Genomic DNA, 16,358 nt, shown 5'->3' on the forward strand with positions numbered 1-16,358 from the left:
CAAACCTGGTTGTGAGCGTTTAGTTCTTGGTTCTCTCTCTGACACTGCCTGAGGGCCTGCCTCTCGGCCTCCAGTGCCTGTGCCAGGTGAGCGTTCTCCAGACATTTCTGAGAGTATTGCTCTGACAGAACTTCCAGTTCTCTCTGGATGGACTGCAGCTCCTCTCTGGACAGACAGGTCATCACAGTATCAACTGAAATTCTCATCTAATGTATACCAAACCAACCTAGAAGTAGTTGATCCCCACATGATTTGATATTGAGTTTCCCAAGAGCTATATAAAAAGTTGCTTTGGTGTATCAGCCTCAGACAAGCTGACAGGACTAAGTACTTACACATGTTACTACTGCAACACAGAGTTAACAAACTATGTGGATTCTCTGGTCATCCACCTAGACCATACTATGAAGTAAAAAACATTTTCTCAACCTCTGAAATCAGTTAAAACCTGAATCTAGTCTTCAGGGTTTCACTGTCAAGCTTGACCTCTGCATGCTCTGAATTTTTACATTTTTTAAAATCAAAGAAAAAGGCAAAAGCACACGTAAGCTCTTGTATGGGGAATATCACGCTTCTCATTCACAGACAGTTACATAGTATTGTGTTCTCATCAAAAGACGTACTCATACTGTGAGCGAAGTTCATCAATGTCAGAGTTTACTCCACTCAGTTGGGAACGATGGGTCTTCTCCAGTTCCTCCTTGTGTGCGTTCTTCATCGCTTCAATAGCTACATTAAAATAAATCACATGCATTTAATTACTGTGTGTTGGTCCTCTTCAAAGTACAGCAATTAGTCGTGGTGATGCAGTTTTATTTACCAGCAATTGTGGCAGCAGTCTCCTCAGCCAATAGTCTCTCTCGCTCTTCCATAAGTTTGGAAATCTCCCTCTGATGCTGCCTCTGGAGGTCTTGTATTACCTTCTGGTGTGTTTCTTCCATTGCTGCAAAGCCACGCTCACAAGTGGCCTAGGGGAAGGAAGGATCAACAGTTTGTTATCATGAAATTCATTTGCCACCTTTATTCTAATTTGTGACTCAAGATTCAGTGCAATATCTATTAATAGTTCATTAGGCTACATGGTGTATCATGCAAAATCAGTGATAAAAGCCATGCAAGCTCTCTATGATCTAAAGCCGAGCTATGTTAGTAAGAGAGCGAGTTAAAGCAGTGAAGTTCTATTCCAGCAAAGCTGCATTTGTTATTAATAGACTGCACCTCCTTCTATTACTGAATGTGGGAAATGGTATGTCTGTTAATGCCCAATGAGGGGGCAATGTTGGTGGCAAGTGAGGCATTTTACACTTTTAATTGTCATGATGTATTGAAGTAGTGAAACCTGCAACAGATTGCTTTTCTTCATTATGTAAAACTACTAGGGATGTCCCAACCTGATCCACAGGTCCAGCATTTTTTTTGTGCATCAGTATTTCTCAGAATTTCTGATTAATTTTTGATGTTGAGTACCCAAAGTTGTGAACCACAGAGTGCTAAGCAGCATCCAGTTTCAAGTATTTTGTCATAAAATGAAGTACTGGACAAAGTGAAATTTTGTCCTGCATGGTGCTGGATGAAAAGTCACCAAAGGTACTACAGTTCACTCTGTGGGGAACATGATCAGCTGGACCAAATATCTCAGCAATCCACCCGATAGTTGATAACACATTTCACTGGAAACCACTGACATGGTGGCACTAGAGGATAATTCATGGCATCACCACAGTCACTAGGATTTATCCCCTGTAGCCATGAATGTCTGTACCAAATTCTGTGCCAGTCCATCTAGTAGATGCGGACCTATTTCACAAGATAAAGATGATACATTTGACTCACTATTGCCTGTAAATCAAAAGCTGAGATCAGTGAAGGCAATCACCTAGTAGTTGTTGAGATATTTTGTTCAAAGCCAATGTCATGGATCAGCCGAGTGGCTTTGACATCCCTTGAGTTAGGGATGCAAGTAAACTGATATAATCTAGGTTGCAAGTTTCATAAATGTACAAATGATCTCAAATCACACCATTTCCCAACTCCAAATACTTGGTGCAAATTAGTACATTGATGAACAAAAGCTGCAGGTTATTTAGCTATCTTACTATCTAGTGCTCTCTCACTTATCAAAATTATCTCTAAGGTAAAATGAAAGAGCAAAAACCTTAAGACTTTCAAAGTCTCTCTGGTATTTCTCTCTCAGGCTGGCCACATCTCCTTCTAGGTGTTTGTTCTCCAGTTCGTCTCTCATGGTGCTCATCTGAGCCTCCAGCTCCTGGATACGGTCCTTTAGAATCACCATGGAGTCCACCTCTGACGTAATCTGTACATCCTCCCCCTTCCCCTGCTCTTCCTCTTCCATCGGTGTAGTGGCATCATCGCAAGGAGGCGAGTGGGAAACCTCAGGACCTTTTTTGTCCTGTTGGTGCTTTTGGATACACTGAATGTTTTCCATATACTGGGACTGTAACTTTTCGATCTCCTGCTTGTGGATTTGCTGGAGTTCACAGATCCGCTGTTCAAACTGCTCCTCTAGTTTCCTCACATGACCCTCGTGCCGTTCCTCCATGGTGTCCATGTCCACCAGCAGAACTTCTAGCTTTCGTTGACTGTCTGCTGTAGTCTCCATGAGGGCCAGCTCTGTTGAGGCACGGCCTTTCTCTGCTCGGCTTAGCTCTTCCTTGTGCCTCTGCTTCAGCTCTTCAGTCTCCTTCTGGAAATTCTCCTCCAAGAGAGCCAGTTGCTCCTGCTGTTGGGAGAGCTGGTTCATACGTTTGCTGATCTCACTCTTCAGTGTGCTGTTCTCCTTCTGGAGAGTGGACACTGTTTGTGTGAAGTTCAGGCGCTCATCCTGCAAGGATGCCTCATATTTCTCTTGGATTGCACTGACATTGCGGGCATGCTGCTGGACAAGAACATCCATGTTCTGACCTGTCTGTTTGCACCAGCCCACATCTTGCTCATGCATGGCCCGTAACCTACATGCCACATAAGCCACCTGAGCCTGGATCAGGGCTTCACGCATACAAAGAGAGGTACTTGTGAAATGATGTGACGTTTGGCGTCCCAGCAGAGCATGGATCATTTTAGCCAGTCCAGGATGGTTTCCACCACTTTCTATCTCTTGAGCGTACTTATGTAGGATTGCTGCTTGTCTTTGAAGCTCATTAGCCAGGTTGTCATGTGCATTTTGCAGTGATTCAATACAGTCGACACCACAAGAGGGCATTTCTCCAGCCAAGTGTCGATCTACAATTTCCTCAGCCAAGCCTTTAGCCTCTTCCATTTCAATCTGCTCCATGTAGGGAGCGAGTTCAGGGGGGCGAATGTCTGCTAACTGCTTTTGTTTACCAAACCCAAAGTTATTTTTGACTTCTTTTATTACATTTTTCAAATCAGGCCTTTTGGAAGCTTCAATAATTGCTTTCAGAGCCTTTTCCCTTTGATGCAGGTTATCATGGGCTTCAGTCAACTCCCTTTTCAGTATTCTGAATTTCTCTTCATAGCAAAGTTTAAGGTTTTGAATAGAGTAGGCTAGCTCTGCTTTAATGAAGGTGTTAAAGATTTCTGTGGCATCAACATCTACATCAACTGTAACACTGCTCTCTTTGGATTTAGCAACATCCGTCTCAGCTTTCTCCAAGTCTTTCCAAAACGCACTCTCTAACATCAACTTTCTGGTCAAGACATCAGCATAAACAATAGCCAAGCAATCTCTGTCACCCCTTTTAACATTCTCCATGTCTTCCCATATCTCTGCAAGAGACTGTAGGAGGTCAGACTTTGAAGTCTGTATTAACATAGCCATCTTGTTCAAAACGACTGCCTCAAACGATAACGTTTTGGCAAAGAGGTGCAAAGCATCTTTATCTAGGGTCTCTGGGGGTTGATTTTGATAGACAGCTGGTGATTGCTCTTCCAGTGTCTTTTGTCCCTGTCGAATGTACAGTGATGCATCAAACAAGTCTTTCTCTATCTCTGACAACGAGTGCAGCTGTGAATCAGTGGTATCATGAGAGCCTCTGAGAATATTCCTGACTTTCTCTCGACTATTTTCCACACACGCCAGGGCCTTGGCATAATGCTTATTGGCAGCACTACTCTTTACCACAACTCCACAACTAAACGCCTTGTCAAGGTTAGGCTTTGTTTCTGTCATCTTTAGATCAATCTTAGGCATGTCTTCTGCTTGGATGGATCGTGGCTCTTCTAGATTCTGTGTGAGGTTCCTTAGTTTATCTTCAGTGGCAAGCAGTTTAGTCTCTAGGGCATGTATGATAGAGATAAACTTCTCTGGGTCACTACTATGGGAAAAGGTGATATCAGAGGAGATGCTTCCTTCACTTTGATGGATGTCTTCATTTACATCCTGACTAACTTTTTGTCTTGTGTCTGCAAAGGTACTGCTGACATGGGTAGTGTCTAAGCCCTCTAGATTCATGTATTTTTGGCACTGAATATTGGAAAAACGTATTCTTGGTCTCTTAGCTTGAGACTCCTTATCATCTGGGAAATTTTCTGTCCTGGATGTACGGTCATAGGAAAGTAGGAGTTCTGTGTTTGCTGATAAGGAGACTGATGTTTTAAGTCTTGCAGTCTTGCTCTCTTCTGGGATATGCTGCCTTTCCATGCGTAGGTCAGCATAGCCCAGTTGCAGGGCATTGAGATGCTGCTCTAGCTCTGCTATGCGGTCCTCTGCAACCACAAGCTTGGCTTGCAGATCCTTTTCAGCACTACAGGGCTCAACCTTATCTAAGAGACTCTGACTCATTTGACAAAGAAGCTCCTCCTTAGCTTGCAACTTCTGTTCTGTTTCTTCCAGGCTGTTGCCAAGTGCAGCCATTTTAACAAGGGCCTCTTTCAGGTCCTCTTCTTTGCGTTCTACCAGCCTCTCATACATTTCTTTAGTCTGCCGGATCTCCTCCTCTTTGTCCCTCAGGAACTGGCTCATTTTCTGAAACTCTTGGGTTGCTCTCTCATATGAGTGCTCCAAGGTGTAGTAATCAGCCTCTTCCGTTTCCAGACGATTGCGCAGCTTATTCACCTCACGGTCTGCCTCGGAAATCTGGTTAAGAAGCTCCTGACAGCGGCAAGTGAGATGGCCTTTCTCTTCTTCAAGCCTACGCACACTCTCCCTCAGTATCTCTACCATGTCATTCTTCTGGGTCACCTCCTCTTGCAACTTCACCATTTCCTCCCTGCATTCCTTTCCTCCAGAGGCCTGCCTCCCTCTTAACAGTGCCTCCACCTGCTGCTCAGCCTCCAGCAGTCGGTTCTCCATCTCCATCTTTGCAGTTTCAGCCTCAGCTAATCTTCTACACAGATTCTGTCTTTCCCTCTCATGACTCTCTAGCATACTATTCTGCTCCTGCCTCAGTCGCTCCTCTTTCAGTGCCTGACCCTCCTCAGTAGCACTTAGCCGAGCAGTCACTTCTTGCAGCCTCTCCTGCAGCCTCTGTATTTCTCTCATGTGGTCCCGTTGCAAGGCCTGCTGGCGCTCTAGGTGCCTAAGGGCTTGGTTTCTCTCTAAGAGGCTGGCCTCTACTTCCCGGAGTCTGTCTTCGTTGTCTTTGAGCTGGGCTCGTATTGTGGCCTCACTACGGCTATATTCCTCCTCCTGTTCCTTTGAGCGCTCTTGCTCAAGCTTGAGCTCATTGCGCATTCTGGCCACAGCCTGTTCGCTGGCCAAGATTTCAGCCATTGCAGATGCTAGTTTAGCCTGCAGTGCCTGAATGCCAGCCTCATGCTGGCCTACAGCATCCTGGGCTTCTGTGTAGCTTCTCTTTAGTGTCCGAATCTGCTGCTGGGCCATGTCCTGCTTGCGCTTTTGGGTCTCCAACTCGCCCTGTAAATCTTGATTAAGCTTGTGCAGGCGTTGCCATGGCACTCTGTGCGGTGAAGAGGAAGGGGGTGTTGCACTCTTGAAAAAGATTGATGAGACAGTTTCATTAATTCACCTTACTTGCCCTACCATATACGGAGAACCACATCTCGGGGTAACCAGGAAAATACGTTTTCTCCTTTCTGGATATCAACCTTTCATTTTGATTTCTTTTTTTTCCCCAAGCTTCCACTGTGCTTTTTCAGAGGTGACTTGGAAATTGAAAGATGTAAATGACACCCCCCCCCCACAAAAAAAAAAAAAGAAAAAAAAAAAAGAAACAGAACTTGGTGGGTTGATTTGAAAATTAAAAAAAAACAAACAAACAAACAGACCATCTTAGTCATTTTTGCAAAGTAAACATGAAAAAGTAGAATTATGGCTCTGTGTAAACATCGTGGTTTAACTTAAAACTGAACAATGTCAAAAAGCAACTTGTTAAAGTATGCAATTCTGAGACACCAAAAAGCATGCAGAAATCAAGCTTGGAAAAGGCACACAGATGAAGCACGAGTGAACAGAGAGGAAAAAGCACAGCGCAAGGCTTCTTGATCAAGTTTCTTACCTTAAGCATATCAGATCAAATCAATTATTTTCCCAGGAGATGTGAAACTCCGTAAAACAGTTAGTGAAAACTCATGCTAAGAACACCACAACCATGCATATCAGTGTCAGAGAATAAGCACCCACACCTGTTAGTAGAACTTTATCCAAGTTACAGTAGCCACAAATAAATCTGATCTATCATGAGTCAGTAAAATACAATCTACACACAGCTGATAACATTTACCGCGCCACGTTTGGCCAATACATGTATACTATCTTGCAAACCTTGATACGATTATAAACATTTTTATGCTCAAGATTTCTTCATGTTGCAATGCTATATTTTGCACGATGAATAGTGAGTAGGGTACCTGCAGCACATAGCCCTCTCTGGCACTTTGTTCCCTCCCTAGTGCATCTTCCAACTGCTCTTTTAAAACACTGTTTTGCTTCTGTAGTCGGTCCAGCTCCTGTTGCTTCTGTCCCAACTGAACAAGGAGAGAAAAACAGCAAATAATGAGCAGATGGCACAAGATGCTCCATTACCATAAATATGTAAATAAATATGTAAATAACCACACTGAGGAAACGTACCTCTTTGTCAAGCAGCGCAGCGAGTTCATGTGCAGGCAATCTGTCAGAGTTTCCTGAAGCTGAGGCGATGGGCACTTGCTTCTCTTCTCTTAATGGTGTTGTCTCCACTTGATGCCAGCGCTGCTCAATCTCTTCTTGGACATCTGAGGTTTTGTTGTCCTTCTTATCGTCACTAGCAGTATGCATGGCCGCGGGGTGGTCTACTTCCATCTTTCCTTGTTCTTGGCATTCAGGTTTCAATGGCTGTACCGACGGTGTAGTATTTAGCGTGGAGGTCATGGTAACAGTAACAGTATTTGGCATGTGGGTTGCACTGGTTGTGCCATGAGGAGGGACACCCCTCCTAACACTCTCCTTTTCTGCTTCTGCTGTCGTAGAAGGCGGGTGAGCACCTGATGCAGAAGAAGTTTGGAGGGAGGAGGTAGAGACAGGAGAGGACGCTAATGAGGAAGGGGAAGAAGAGGCAGAACAGTATGAGGGAGATGTGGAGAATGATGAGCTGAGGTCGACTGTGTCTGCTCGTTCCTTCAAGGGCTTTCCTGTCTGTTCCATTTTGAACTCAGACCAGTCATAAGTCTTAGAGCGACCCTCTCGTCTGCGCTCACGAACTCGACTCTTACGGGGCTCAGAAGGGGAGGCAGAGGTGTTGTTGCCAGCTGGCTGTCTGTGGACATCCGAATTGGGGGCCTCAGGACTGGGGCTTTGCTCAAGGTTGGTTTGTGAACACGGCTCCAACATGACATGGGCTTTTATCTTCTCCTCAGGGAGGGATCTGAACGAATACAAAAAAGGAAAAAAGATATGTAAGACAGCTTTAAAAGAACACGATGATGAATTTTTACATTAACATGAGCTCAAGCTACAATACTATTACATAAAGCTTTGCTGGACAAAGAACAATTCAAACATTTGTGGCAGAGCAGCAGCATTAAAAGCATGATAATCAGTGAAATGTATTTCAAATGTATCACATTTATTAGGCTGAAAGCAGCTTTGATCTGAGGTAAGCCTGGTGGCAGATGTCTGCCGTTAGCTGTTATATTAATGCGATCTGTATGCAGCAGTAACTTAGAGCTGTAGTTGGTAATTTTTATGAGATTGTCATATTTCCTGAAACTGTCACTATATCCATAGAGTAGTACATGAAACCAGTAGTCTGTGAAGAAAATTATGTTACTCTGCCTCTTTGCAGTGCTTTTAATTTCATTTGCAAGACCCACATTAACAAGGTGACGATAACATAATTTTTCCACCTCAGAAACATAGCCAAGGTACAACCATTTCTAAATAAAAAAGATGCAGAGAAATTGATTGATGCCTTTATTTCAAGCCGCCTCGACTACTGTAATGCACAACTGGCCTCCCAAAACGCACCACTGAGAGACGTCAGCTCATTCAAAACTCTGCAGCTCAGCTATTAACCAGAACCAAGAGGAGAGAGCACATCAGGCCAGTCTGAGCTGCTCTGCACTGACTTCCTGTTAGATTTAGAATTGATTTTAAGCTCTTCCTCCTTGTATACAAAGCCCTACATGGGCTAGGACCAAGCTACATTGCTAACTCCCTTGTTAACTATTTGCCTTCAAGAACACTGCGATCATCTGCTGCTGGTTTATTGGAGGTTCCCTTCAACAGTCGGAAGAAGATCATGGATGCAGCCTTTGTCAATTACCCCTCAAAGCTGTGGAACACACCACATGTAGATATCAGGGAAGCTAGCTCACTAAATATTTTTAAAAGAAAGCTAAAAACGAATCTGACTTCCTCATACAGGTCTGAAACATTTTCTTTTTACGTTTTTTACTTTCTATTTACGCTTGACGTTGCTGCAACAAGTCCATTGTTGTCCATTACTTCCATTTTCATGTAAACCACTCAACGCTTATACTACTCTATTGTAAAAGCACTTTGTGCTGCATTTCTTGTATGAAAGAATCCACTGGGTAAAACAACCAATCAGGGGTGAGGAGTCTCTAATGCAGCTGTGAATCATGTCAATCAGTGCTCATGAACTGCGGTCAGAGTGTCAAACTAGTCAGTGCTGATCAAATATGAATATGAAGATTCTGCATTGCCTTCTTCTTTCTTCATGCCTTGCCATGGTAGATTCTTGCAAATGCCATTAGAAGCACTGTGAGGATCTTTTTCTAGAGACTGTTTCATGTTCTACTCTCTAGATATAATGACAATTTCAGCGAATATGACAATTCTTAAAAATAAAAGATACCAACTGCATCTATGACATGAATAATATCTTTGATCAGCACTTGTCATGTTGAGGGGCAGAGCATTTTTTAAAAAAGTGACCCGACTAATCTATTTTGACCACAACATGTGTAGAGGTGTCAGGAGGGGAAAATGAGATGGGGCAGAGCTCCAGAATGAGAAAGAGGTGTCTGTGAGGCGTCTTGACAGAAATACCAAAGATATCACACATTCTCCCCTTAAAGAGAGCTGTCAAAGAGACACACTGGCAAAGGTGTGTGACTCAGTAAATGCGGGTCAGTGTATGTATACAGTATCAGGTGTGATCAGCTATCTGAAAGGCAATACTTAGCTTTGAAAAACACAAAAATAAATGTTAAGGTAGATAAAAATCCTCAGGTAAACAGTTGTTTTGGAACAGTTAAAGGATAAAGAATAGACCTTTATATCCCAGCTCTTCTCTCCATTCACTCAAAGCTTTTCTGTCTGTGCTGCAGTTGTGATTTTGTTGTTGTTTTGTGATCATTTCCAAAAGTTACTGAGTGGACAGTCACACTACAATGATCATTAAATCACTCTCTGCTGTTGATCCACAGAAGGTCAGGTGGGTTATTCTAGTATGTTGATGTGATTGCAGCGTGTGTCTCTACAGTAGCACAACTGACAGGGAGACATTACTCAACAATCACATGACATAGGGTGGGACGACAGACACGCTGGGGCTGACATTGCTGAGCAATTACATCACTGTTCGAGGAGGGGGGGGAGGATATTCAACACACAAGTACTCCAACCTGGGCTTCAGAACGGATAGTTTCAGAGAGATGTTTTTCCTGGAAGCAGGTTGAAAATACCGGTCGAGGGAGGAGGAGAAAGAAAGGAAGAGAAGGTGAGGAGGAGAGAGGGATTAAAATAAAATAAGTGAGAAAAGCAGTAGTTATATCTGCCAGTGGTTGAAGTGTTAATCCTCTTTGGGTATTACCGAGTGACATCGGGGGCAATAGTGGGTCGCACATTCTTCATGATGGCCTGAATCCAGTTGCGACGGATTCCAGAGGTCATGGCTGACAGGGTGCACGCTCCCTCTTTACACTGAAAACAGAAAGGCATTTCATTCAAATGACTGACAGCGATGAGACAGCACGTCGATTAAAATACCTTTTTGACACTTTGACACTAAAAAAAAAACAAAGCATGTGTTTTTGTACAGGGCTAAAACAGATGATGTGCAGCAGTGGAATTGCATCGACAATGCAAGGCTGTCCTGGTTCAGGAGAAAGACTTGTTGCTCTTCTTTTACTGACTGTAACCTACAGTGGCCAAGATGCATCAAATGAACTGCACATTAAAAACACTTTGCAAATTCGACAAAACACAAGTGCATTAACGGAAATGCAAAACCCGACTATTATTACATACATATGTGTAAGAGAGAAGTTCTTGCCCACTTAGGGGGCACGTGATGTCTTTATATTTTCATATTTATAAAAATGGGTCTCTGGTTACCATGGAGATGACTTAAAATCTTTCACTGAAGCATGAACTGGAAATGACAAGCGACTGTTTCATTTCCGTCATGTAACACTGGGAAAATGGATGGATGGAATTGTACTGGCAGTGCCTTCCAACCACTGAAAGAGCTTTAACACTACATGTCACATTCACACATTCACACACACATTTACACACTAGAGGCCAAAGCTAAAATACAAGGTGCCACCTGTTCATAAGTTAAACGTTCACACAGTCATCGGGAGAAATTTGGGTTCAGTATCTTGCCCATGGATACATTGACTTGTGGACAGAAAAGTTGAAGACTGAACCGCTGATCTTCAGATTGGTGGACAACCTGCCCGCTTATCAAATGTGTTGGACAACCTACCATAAATCACCCTTAATATGGCTATGGTCTCCATACACAGGTATAGCTTAGGTCACTGGTTCCCAACTGGTCCAGCCACAGGGTCCAGATTTCTCCTCAGTCATTAGTTCAAGCAGTTTAATACAATCAGCGTCATAATTGTGTTTGGCCGTGTCCTTGAAGTAGTTTGCTAGCTCTTCCAAGTAGCTGTCTGTTCGTCATTCAGCCAAAAGCAGAGAACAGCACTTCAAAAAAAAAAGCTCTGTACCCAACAATTTAAAGTACTTCAAAAAAAGGTGTGTTTTTTACAAACTAGACACATTCGCAAGTCACTCGCTGTCCATTCAGAATGGACCCGCGACCCACATTTGGCAACCACGTTAGATGGCAGAGTACGTAAATATGAATAGTATTAATGGAATAATAGTCAGCCATTTCATTCGGATCATCTGTTGACAGTCACTGTTGTGGATTTTGCGTTTGTGTTTTCTGTTAATGAGCTTGTGCTTTTCAAATTTCAAAAGCATTTTTGATATGGGGTTTGTCTGAAACATCTCAGCCACCTTAGAAACCAGAGGTGAGTAGAAGATTGATATTTACTGTATTAAATATCCTTCAGCAACTTCCATAAATAACTGTTTTTGTAAAGTAGCTTTAACGGAGAATACCTCTCATGCTAAGGAGTACATTTTGAGAGAGAAACTTGTCAGTCATTTCTCAGATAGCCACCTGCACCACACTCAGAATGCAGTTTCATCAGCTGTAGAAAAAACTGTGAAATGAGAAATACATTCTTGGCCTCACTTCTCCTTTGCTTCACTTTGCTGTGTTGTTAAACCACACTGAGCTCGGGGGTTCGAAAGCTCGCTTGAAAGCAGAACATCAAAACATCACACTAACACAAAGCTGAGGAGAAGACGTGTATTTTTAGACTGTCACTACACCCACAATGTTAACACCATCTAGATTAGTGACGAAAGTAACAGGGGAAGTTTCAGTTTAATGTGTACTGTGTAATCAAATCTACATACCACTGTTAGATGTAATTTGCCACATTTTTGACCCCCTTTGCCACAAACAAAAAGTCCAACCATTTGCAAAAACTGTGTGTTAAATCATTTATCTTATGTGGAAAACAACGTGTTCCTGCTCTTATTCTAAGGACCAAGTACCCTTGAGCATTCAGGCTGTCACAATTTTAGGAAGCTTGAGTGCAGTTCAGGGTGGGCGTGAACTGGTGCTTTACACGCAACTGCTTCTGATACTAATCTATTGCATCACAATGCTACATTTAGCTGATGTCTGTCTTCTTGGTGCCCCATATTGAAAAAGATTTCAACTTTTAGAGAACTGTTCTGAGCAGTAGAAATCTCCCTTTAGACAGAGGTATCCTGCACTCAATGACTCTGTAACTCAGCTTTACCTTACGTCCAGAACATTTAAATTAAATCGTACATTTAGTGACCTCTAGTGGAAGTAAAGTGATGCCTACATGAACACAGTTACTCACTACAGCCTCTGAGTTAGGGATGGGAATCAATAACCTGTTCCAAACTGTCTCATTCATCAGGATCGTATGCCTCCAAGCTTATCATTTCCTTCTATCGACGTTGGCTTGTTTTTCTGACGGTTGCGCATTGCAACAAAATGATGCCGAAACATCTCTCTAAATGGACTTTAGAGAGAGAGAGAGATGCTGAAAACCTGTTCAGGCCTATTTTTCCCCACATAGAAACTGATCAGAAATCAATAAGGGCATCAATAAACAATCAGACCAAGAAGCAAAATCAATTTCCATCACTACACAGTAATGGGGTTTCACAAACCAGGTACTTCATTCCACTCACTGCTTTAACTGCAGTGACAGATTAACAGCCCCTCCCAGTCTGACCATGGAGCAGAGGGAGTAGACATAAATACTGGAGTTATTAATTTCTCGTCACCAAACCCACGTTCTCAGCCAAAGAGACAACGATCCCCTCCACTCCTCTATTTCTGACTTCCTCCAGAGAAAATAGCTGGGGGAAGCTGCTCCAAGCAAATGTAAACAAAAGACATGACCTTGTAGTTTCTGTCTCCTCCTGCAGGATTATCATGGCAGGTTGAAATCTATATGTAGCAGGAACAAAACCCACACTGACATCAAATGGATAACGATTGAACTGCATTGAGACTATATGCGTCCGGTAAGTATTTTGCCAGCAACAAGTGCTAAAAATGTTTGATGGCCAAAGGATTACATGATGAAAGTAAGTGTAGTTCCCTCCTAGGGTTCACAGCAGGATCCATAGGACAGCGCGACTGTTATGCACTTATGGGTTTAAAACTTGAGTGTTATTGAGCAAATGTGGACAAGGACAGGGCTTCTGAATGCAAGAGGTGAGGTAAACATATTGTGCAGGATGAGGGGCACATGGGTTCAGAGAGACAAGCAGGGCTGGCAACGGCTGTGGCCAATTTAGACCACCATGATGTCAGCCTCTCACAGAGAGATGACAAGTCAAGTGACATCCGTCACGACAGACAAAGAATGGTTTCAGAAAGACAAAACCTGATACCTAACGTTGACCCACATGGTGTCCAAGGCTGTTTATAGACTGTCAGGAGGCAGCAAAGCTCAAATGTGTGGACAATGAATTTCATCTTCACTCGTGATGAATGATGCGAGACAATCGATGACATGTAGACTCACCATGATCTGGAAACCATAATTCCTCTGGACGGGGAACTCTTTGACATCGTAACACGTAGAGAGATCAATCTCACCATCCAGTTCTGAAGCCTAAGGGAGAAAAAGACAAAACAAAGACAACAAAAATGCCCTTGTTAACCAACTATTCATTCAAAACAACTGTCAAAAGTCTCTTTAAGACATGTTTTACCTCCTCAGCTATTGAGTCCTTGTAGTACCTCAAATTCTGATCTGTCAGGACAAACCAGTGTTTCTTCCACTAAGGGGTAAAAGACAACATTAATTAGATTTCACCAGTCCTTTATGAGTAAATGATCTTTTTCACTAGAAGCAGACATCATTTAATCCTATTAATGGGAGCTAATTACCATTCCATCGTCATACAGCTTTGTCATCCATCCTTTTTTGAAGTTCAGCAGATCTGGCTGCAATCGAGACAGATTAGAGTGATGTGATATCATGTGATGCAGCCAAATTAATTCATCTACAATCAATAAAAGGAAATTCAGCTGCTATTTAGGACTGATTTTAAAAAAACATTAATCAATAGATCACATCAATAGAAAAAAGGGGAAAACAATCATATTTTGTTGAAACATTTTGTGGTAATTTGTCACCATATTAGAAGTCCTCACTAAGCGAGCATTCATCACTTATTTCATCAGAATATATAATTGAAATCTCCCTACACAATACAGCGTGTATGTGCATTTGTTTACATTAAGGTCATTGCTTCAGTTCACGAAGTATAAGTGCAGATATGCGGCTCTAACTAAAGAGACTGCCTGGCGGGAGCTGGACTTTCCCTGTGAAACACAAACTCTGCTGCACATTGAAACCAAACTCAAGTCTGTTTATAGACTCTAAAGTAAATCATTCGTCCCAAACCTGGCCTCTGCTCACTCAACAATACCTTGTTTTTGTTGAGCTTCATCAGGTGTGGGGTCACCGCCTGGCAGAGAGTCATTCTGATGGCTAACTGCCTTCACTTCATATGTTAACAATCTGTTTCTTTCCGTCAGTCCCAGGGACATACGCACGACTGCGGCTGCTTCTGTGCTGGCTATTTATAATCATCAGTAGCGGTGGCGGCAGTGGTGTGTACATGAATGTGTGTGTGTGTGTTGGAGTGGGCGGGGGTTCTGGCAGCTGCAGCTCGGCCGGAGAGACCAACCACACACTGACTGGGATCACCCCCGCAGCACTGCGCAGACCTCAGATCAGTAGCAGTGTGTCAGACTGGTAGGAGTCAGACGTCAGGAAGATACGAGTGCAACCTTAAGCAACTTTGGGGCTACTTTAATCTCACTTATGACGACCAGAGAAAAACAACTGCTAATTTGATATTGTTTATGCGGCTGAATGTGGAGTCACTAGTTGTGTTTGGGTGCGTGCGTAATTGAAGTTTAATTATGTGCGCTGACTTTATGGCTGACCAGTGCGTACTGTCATTTTCCTGAGCAGTGCTTGTTAGAAAAAAGTTGGTTTATGTGGCGAGAGAGAAAAACAAACCACCAGGGCAGCCTCTGCTGCATTGTTTATGGAAGTGCTCTACTGAACATAATTGACAAATACCAAGTCCCGCACCCCTTAGTTAGTGTTGAAATGTCTGACAAAAAAAAAGAGACATGGTGACAGAGGTTCTGTTTAGCTGGGAGCCACAGTGTATATTAGATAAGGCCTACAGTATGTGATGGAAGGATATTTATGATCGGATGCTAGGCCTTGTGGATATCCAAGTAAATGACACCAAAAATTATTTCAGGGTGGCACGAAGCCTTGCAACGGAATGTTAGCCTTTATCATTTTGGCTAATGACAATTTACATAATCTTAAAAATATGTTAGCAACCAACATATTTGTCCCTTTCCAAACCTCTTTAATGTTATAACCAAAAAAAAAAACAAAAAAAAAACAACGGGAACAAACCTGGCTGACATTGTTGATCTGACATTAGGCTAACTAACTAACTATGGGTGGGAAGGTGGTGAGGGATCACATTCTTTTCTCTGCACTGAATTTGAATCTTGAACCACAAACATATTGGATGGGATCTTGACATGGTTGTGTAATCCACTGGTTATGGCCCCTACACACTTTAAAGGTGCTGTCAATACTCACAGTCATTGAGGACTCGGTGACTCTGCGGTCCAGTGACTTGGCTCTTCTTAAATTAGCAAAAGTGGAGCTGGACACATCAGGGACTGAGCGGTCCTTGCCGGCATCCAGTGACATCTCCTGTAAATAGAAAATCAGTATTAGAAATCAAAAGTAACCCCTAATAAAGTAAGGAGGTTGTGTCTTACTCTCACTGTATTGTAAATATGCAGTTCAGTGAATTCTTTTAGTATTTAACACCTTTTTAGGTTTAGAATAGCAGAATAGCATACATGTTTATTAGCCAGATAGCGTCTCTCGCTGCGGCCTTGTCTCTGGATTAGCGTGGTGCTGTCAGAAGGCTCATTGGAGCTGCTTGTGTCCATGCGCTCTACAGGCTGACCCTCTTCGAATCGGCCAATGATTTGAGAACGCCTAAGAGACACAAAAGGACCGTTCTCTTCAAAGACATACTCAATACACAGTACATA

The 16,358-nt window shown here is 42.8% G+C and overlaps 1 protein-coding gene across 6 annotated transcripts in view; it reads right to left on the reverse strand.

Annotated features, from left to right (window-relative positions):
• mpripa (myosin phosphatase Rho interacting protein a) overlaps positions 1-16,358 on the reverse strand; it is a 57,695-nt gene that overhangs the window by 4,092 nt on the left and 37,245 nt on the right. For 5 of the 6 annotated variants that reach the window (XM_078163462.1, XM_078163460.1, XM_078163461.1 and 2 more), the window contains 13 exons: positions 16,161-16,302; positions 15,892-16,008; positions 14,139-14,195; positions 13,961-14,029; positions 13,771-13,860; positions 10,200-10,309; positions 10,012-10,050; positions 7,013-7,784; positions 6,790-6,906; positions 2,156-5,911; positions 821-968; positions 624-729; positions 6-165 (listed from right to left, as the gene is read on the reverse strand). In XM_078163462.1, the coding sequence (XP_078019588.1) occupies positions 6-165; positions 624-729; positions 821-968; positions 2,156-5,911; positions 6,790-6,906; positions 7,013-7,784; positions 10,012-10,050; positions 10,200-10,309; positions 13,771-13,860; positions 13,961-14,029; positions 14,139-14,195; positions 15,892-16,008; positions 16,161-16,302 (5,683 nt within the window). The remainder of the gene's footprint in view (positions 1-5; positions 166-623; positions 730-820; positions 969-2,155; positions 5,912-6,789; positions 6,907-7,012; positions 7,785-10,011; positions 10,051-10,199; positions 10,310-13,770; positions 13,861-13,960; positions 14,030-14,138; positions 14,196-15,891; positions 16,009-16,160; positions 16,303-16,358) is intronic. The other variant, XM_078163458.1, reaches the window with a different exon arrangement.

This window comes from Epinephelus lanceolatus, chromosome 21, assembly GCF_041903045.1.
Source record: "Epinephelus lanceolatus isolate andai-2023 chromosome 21, ASM4190304v1, whole genome shotgun sequence".
Taxonomy (NCBI): domain Eukaryota; kingdom Metazoa; phylum Chordata; class Actinopteri; order Perciformes; family Serranidae; genus Epinephelus; species Epinephelus lanceolatus.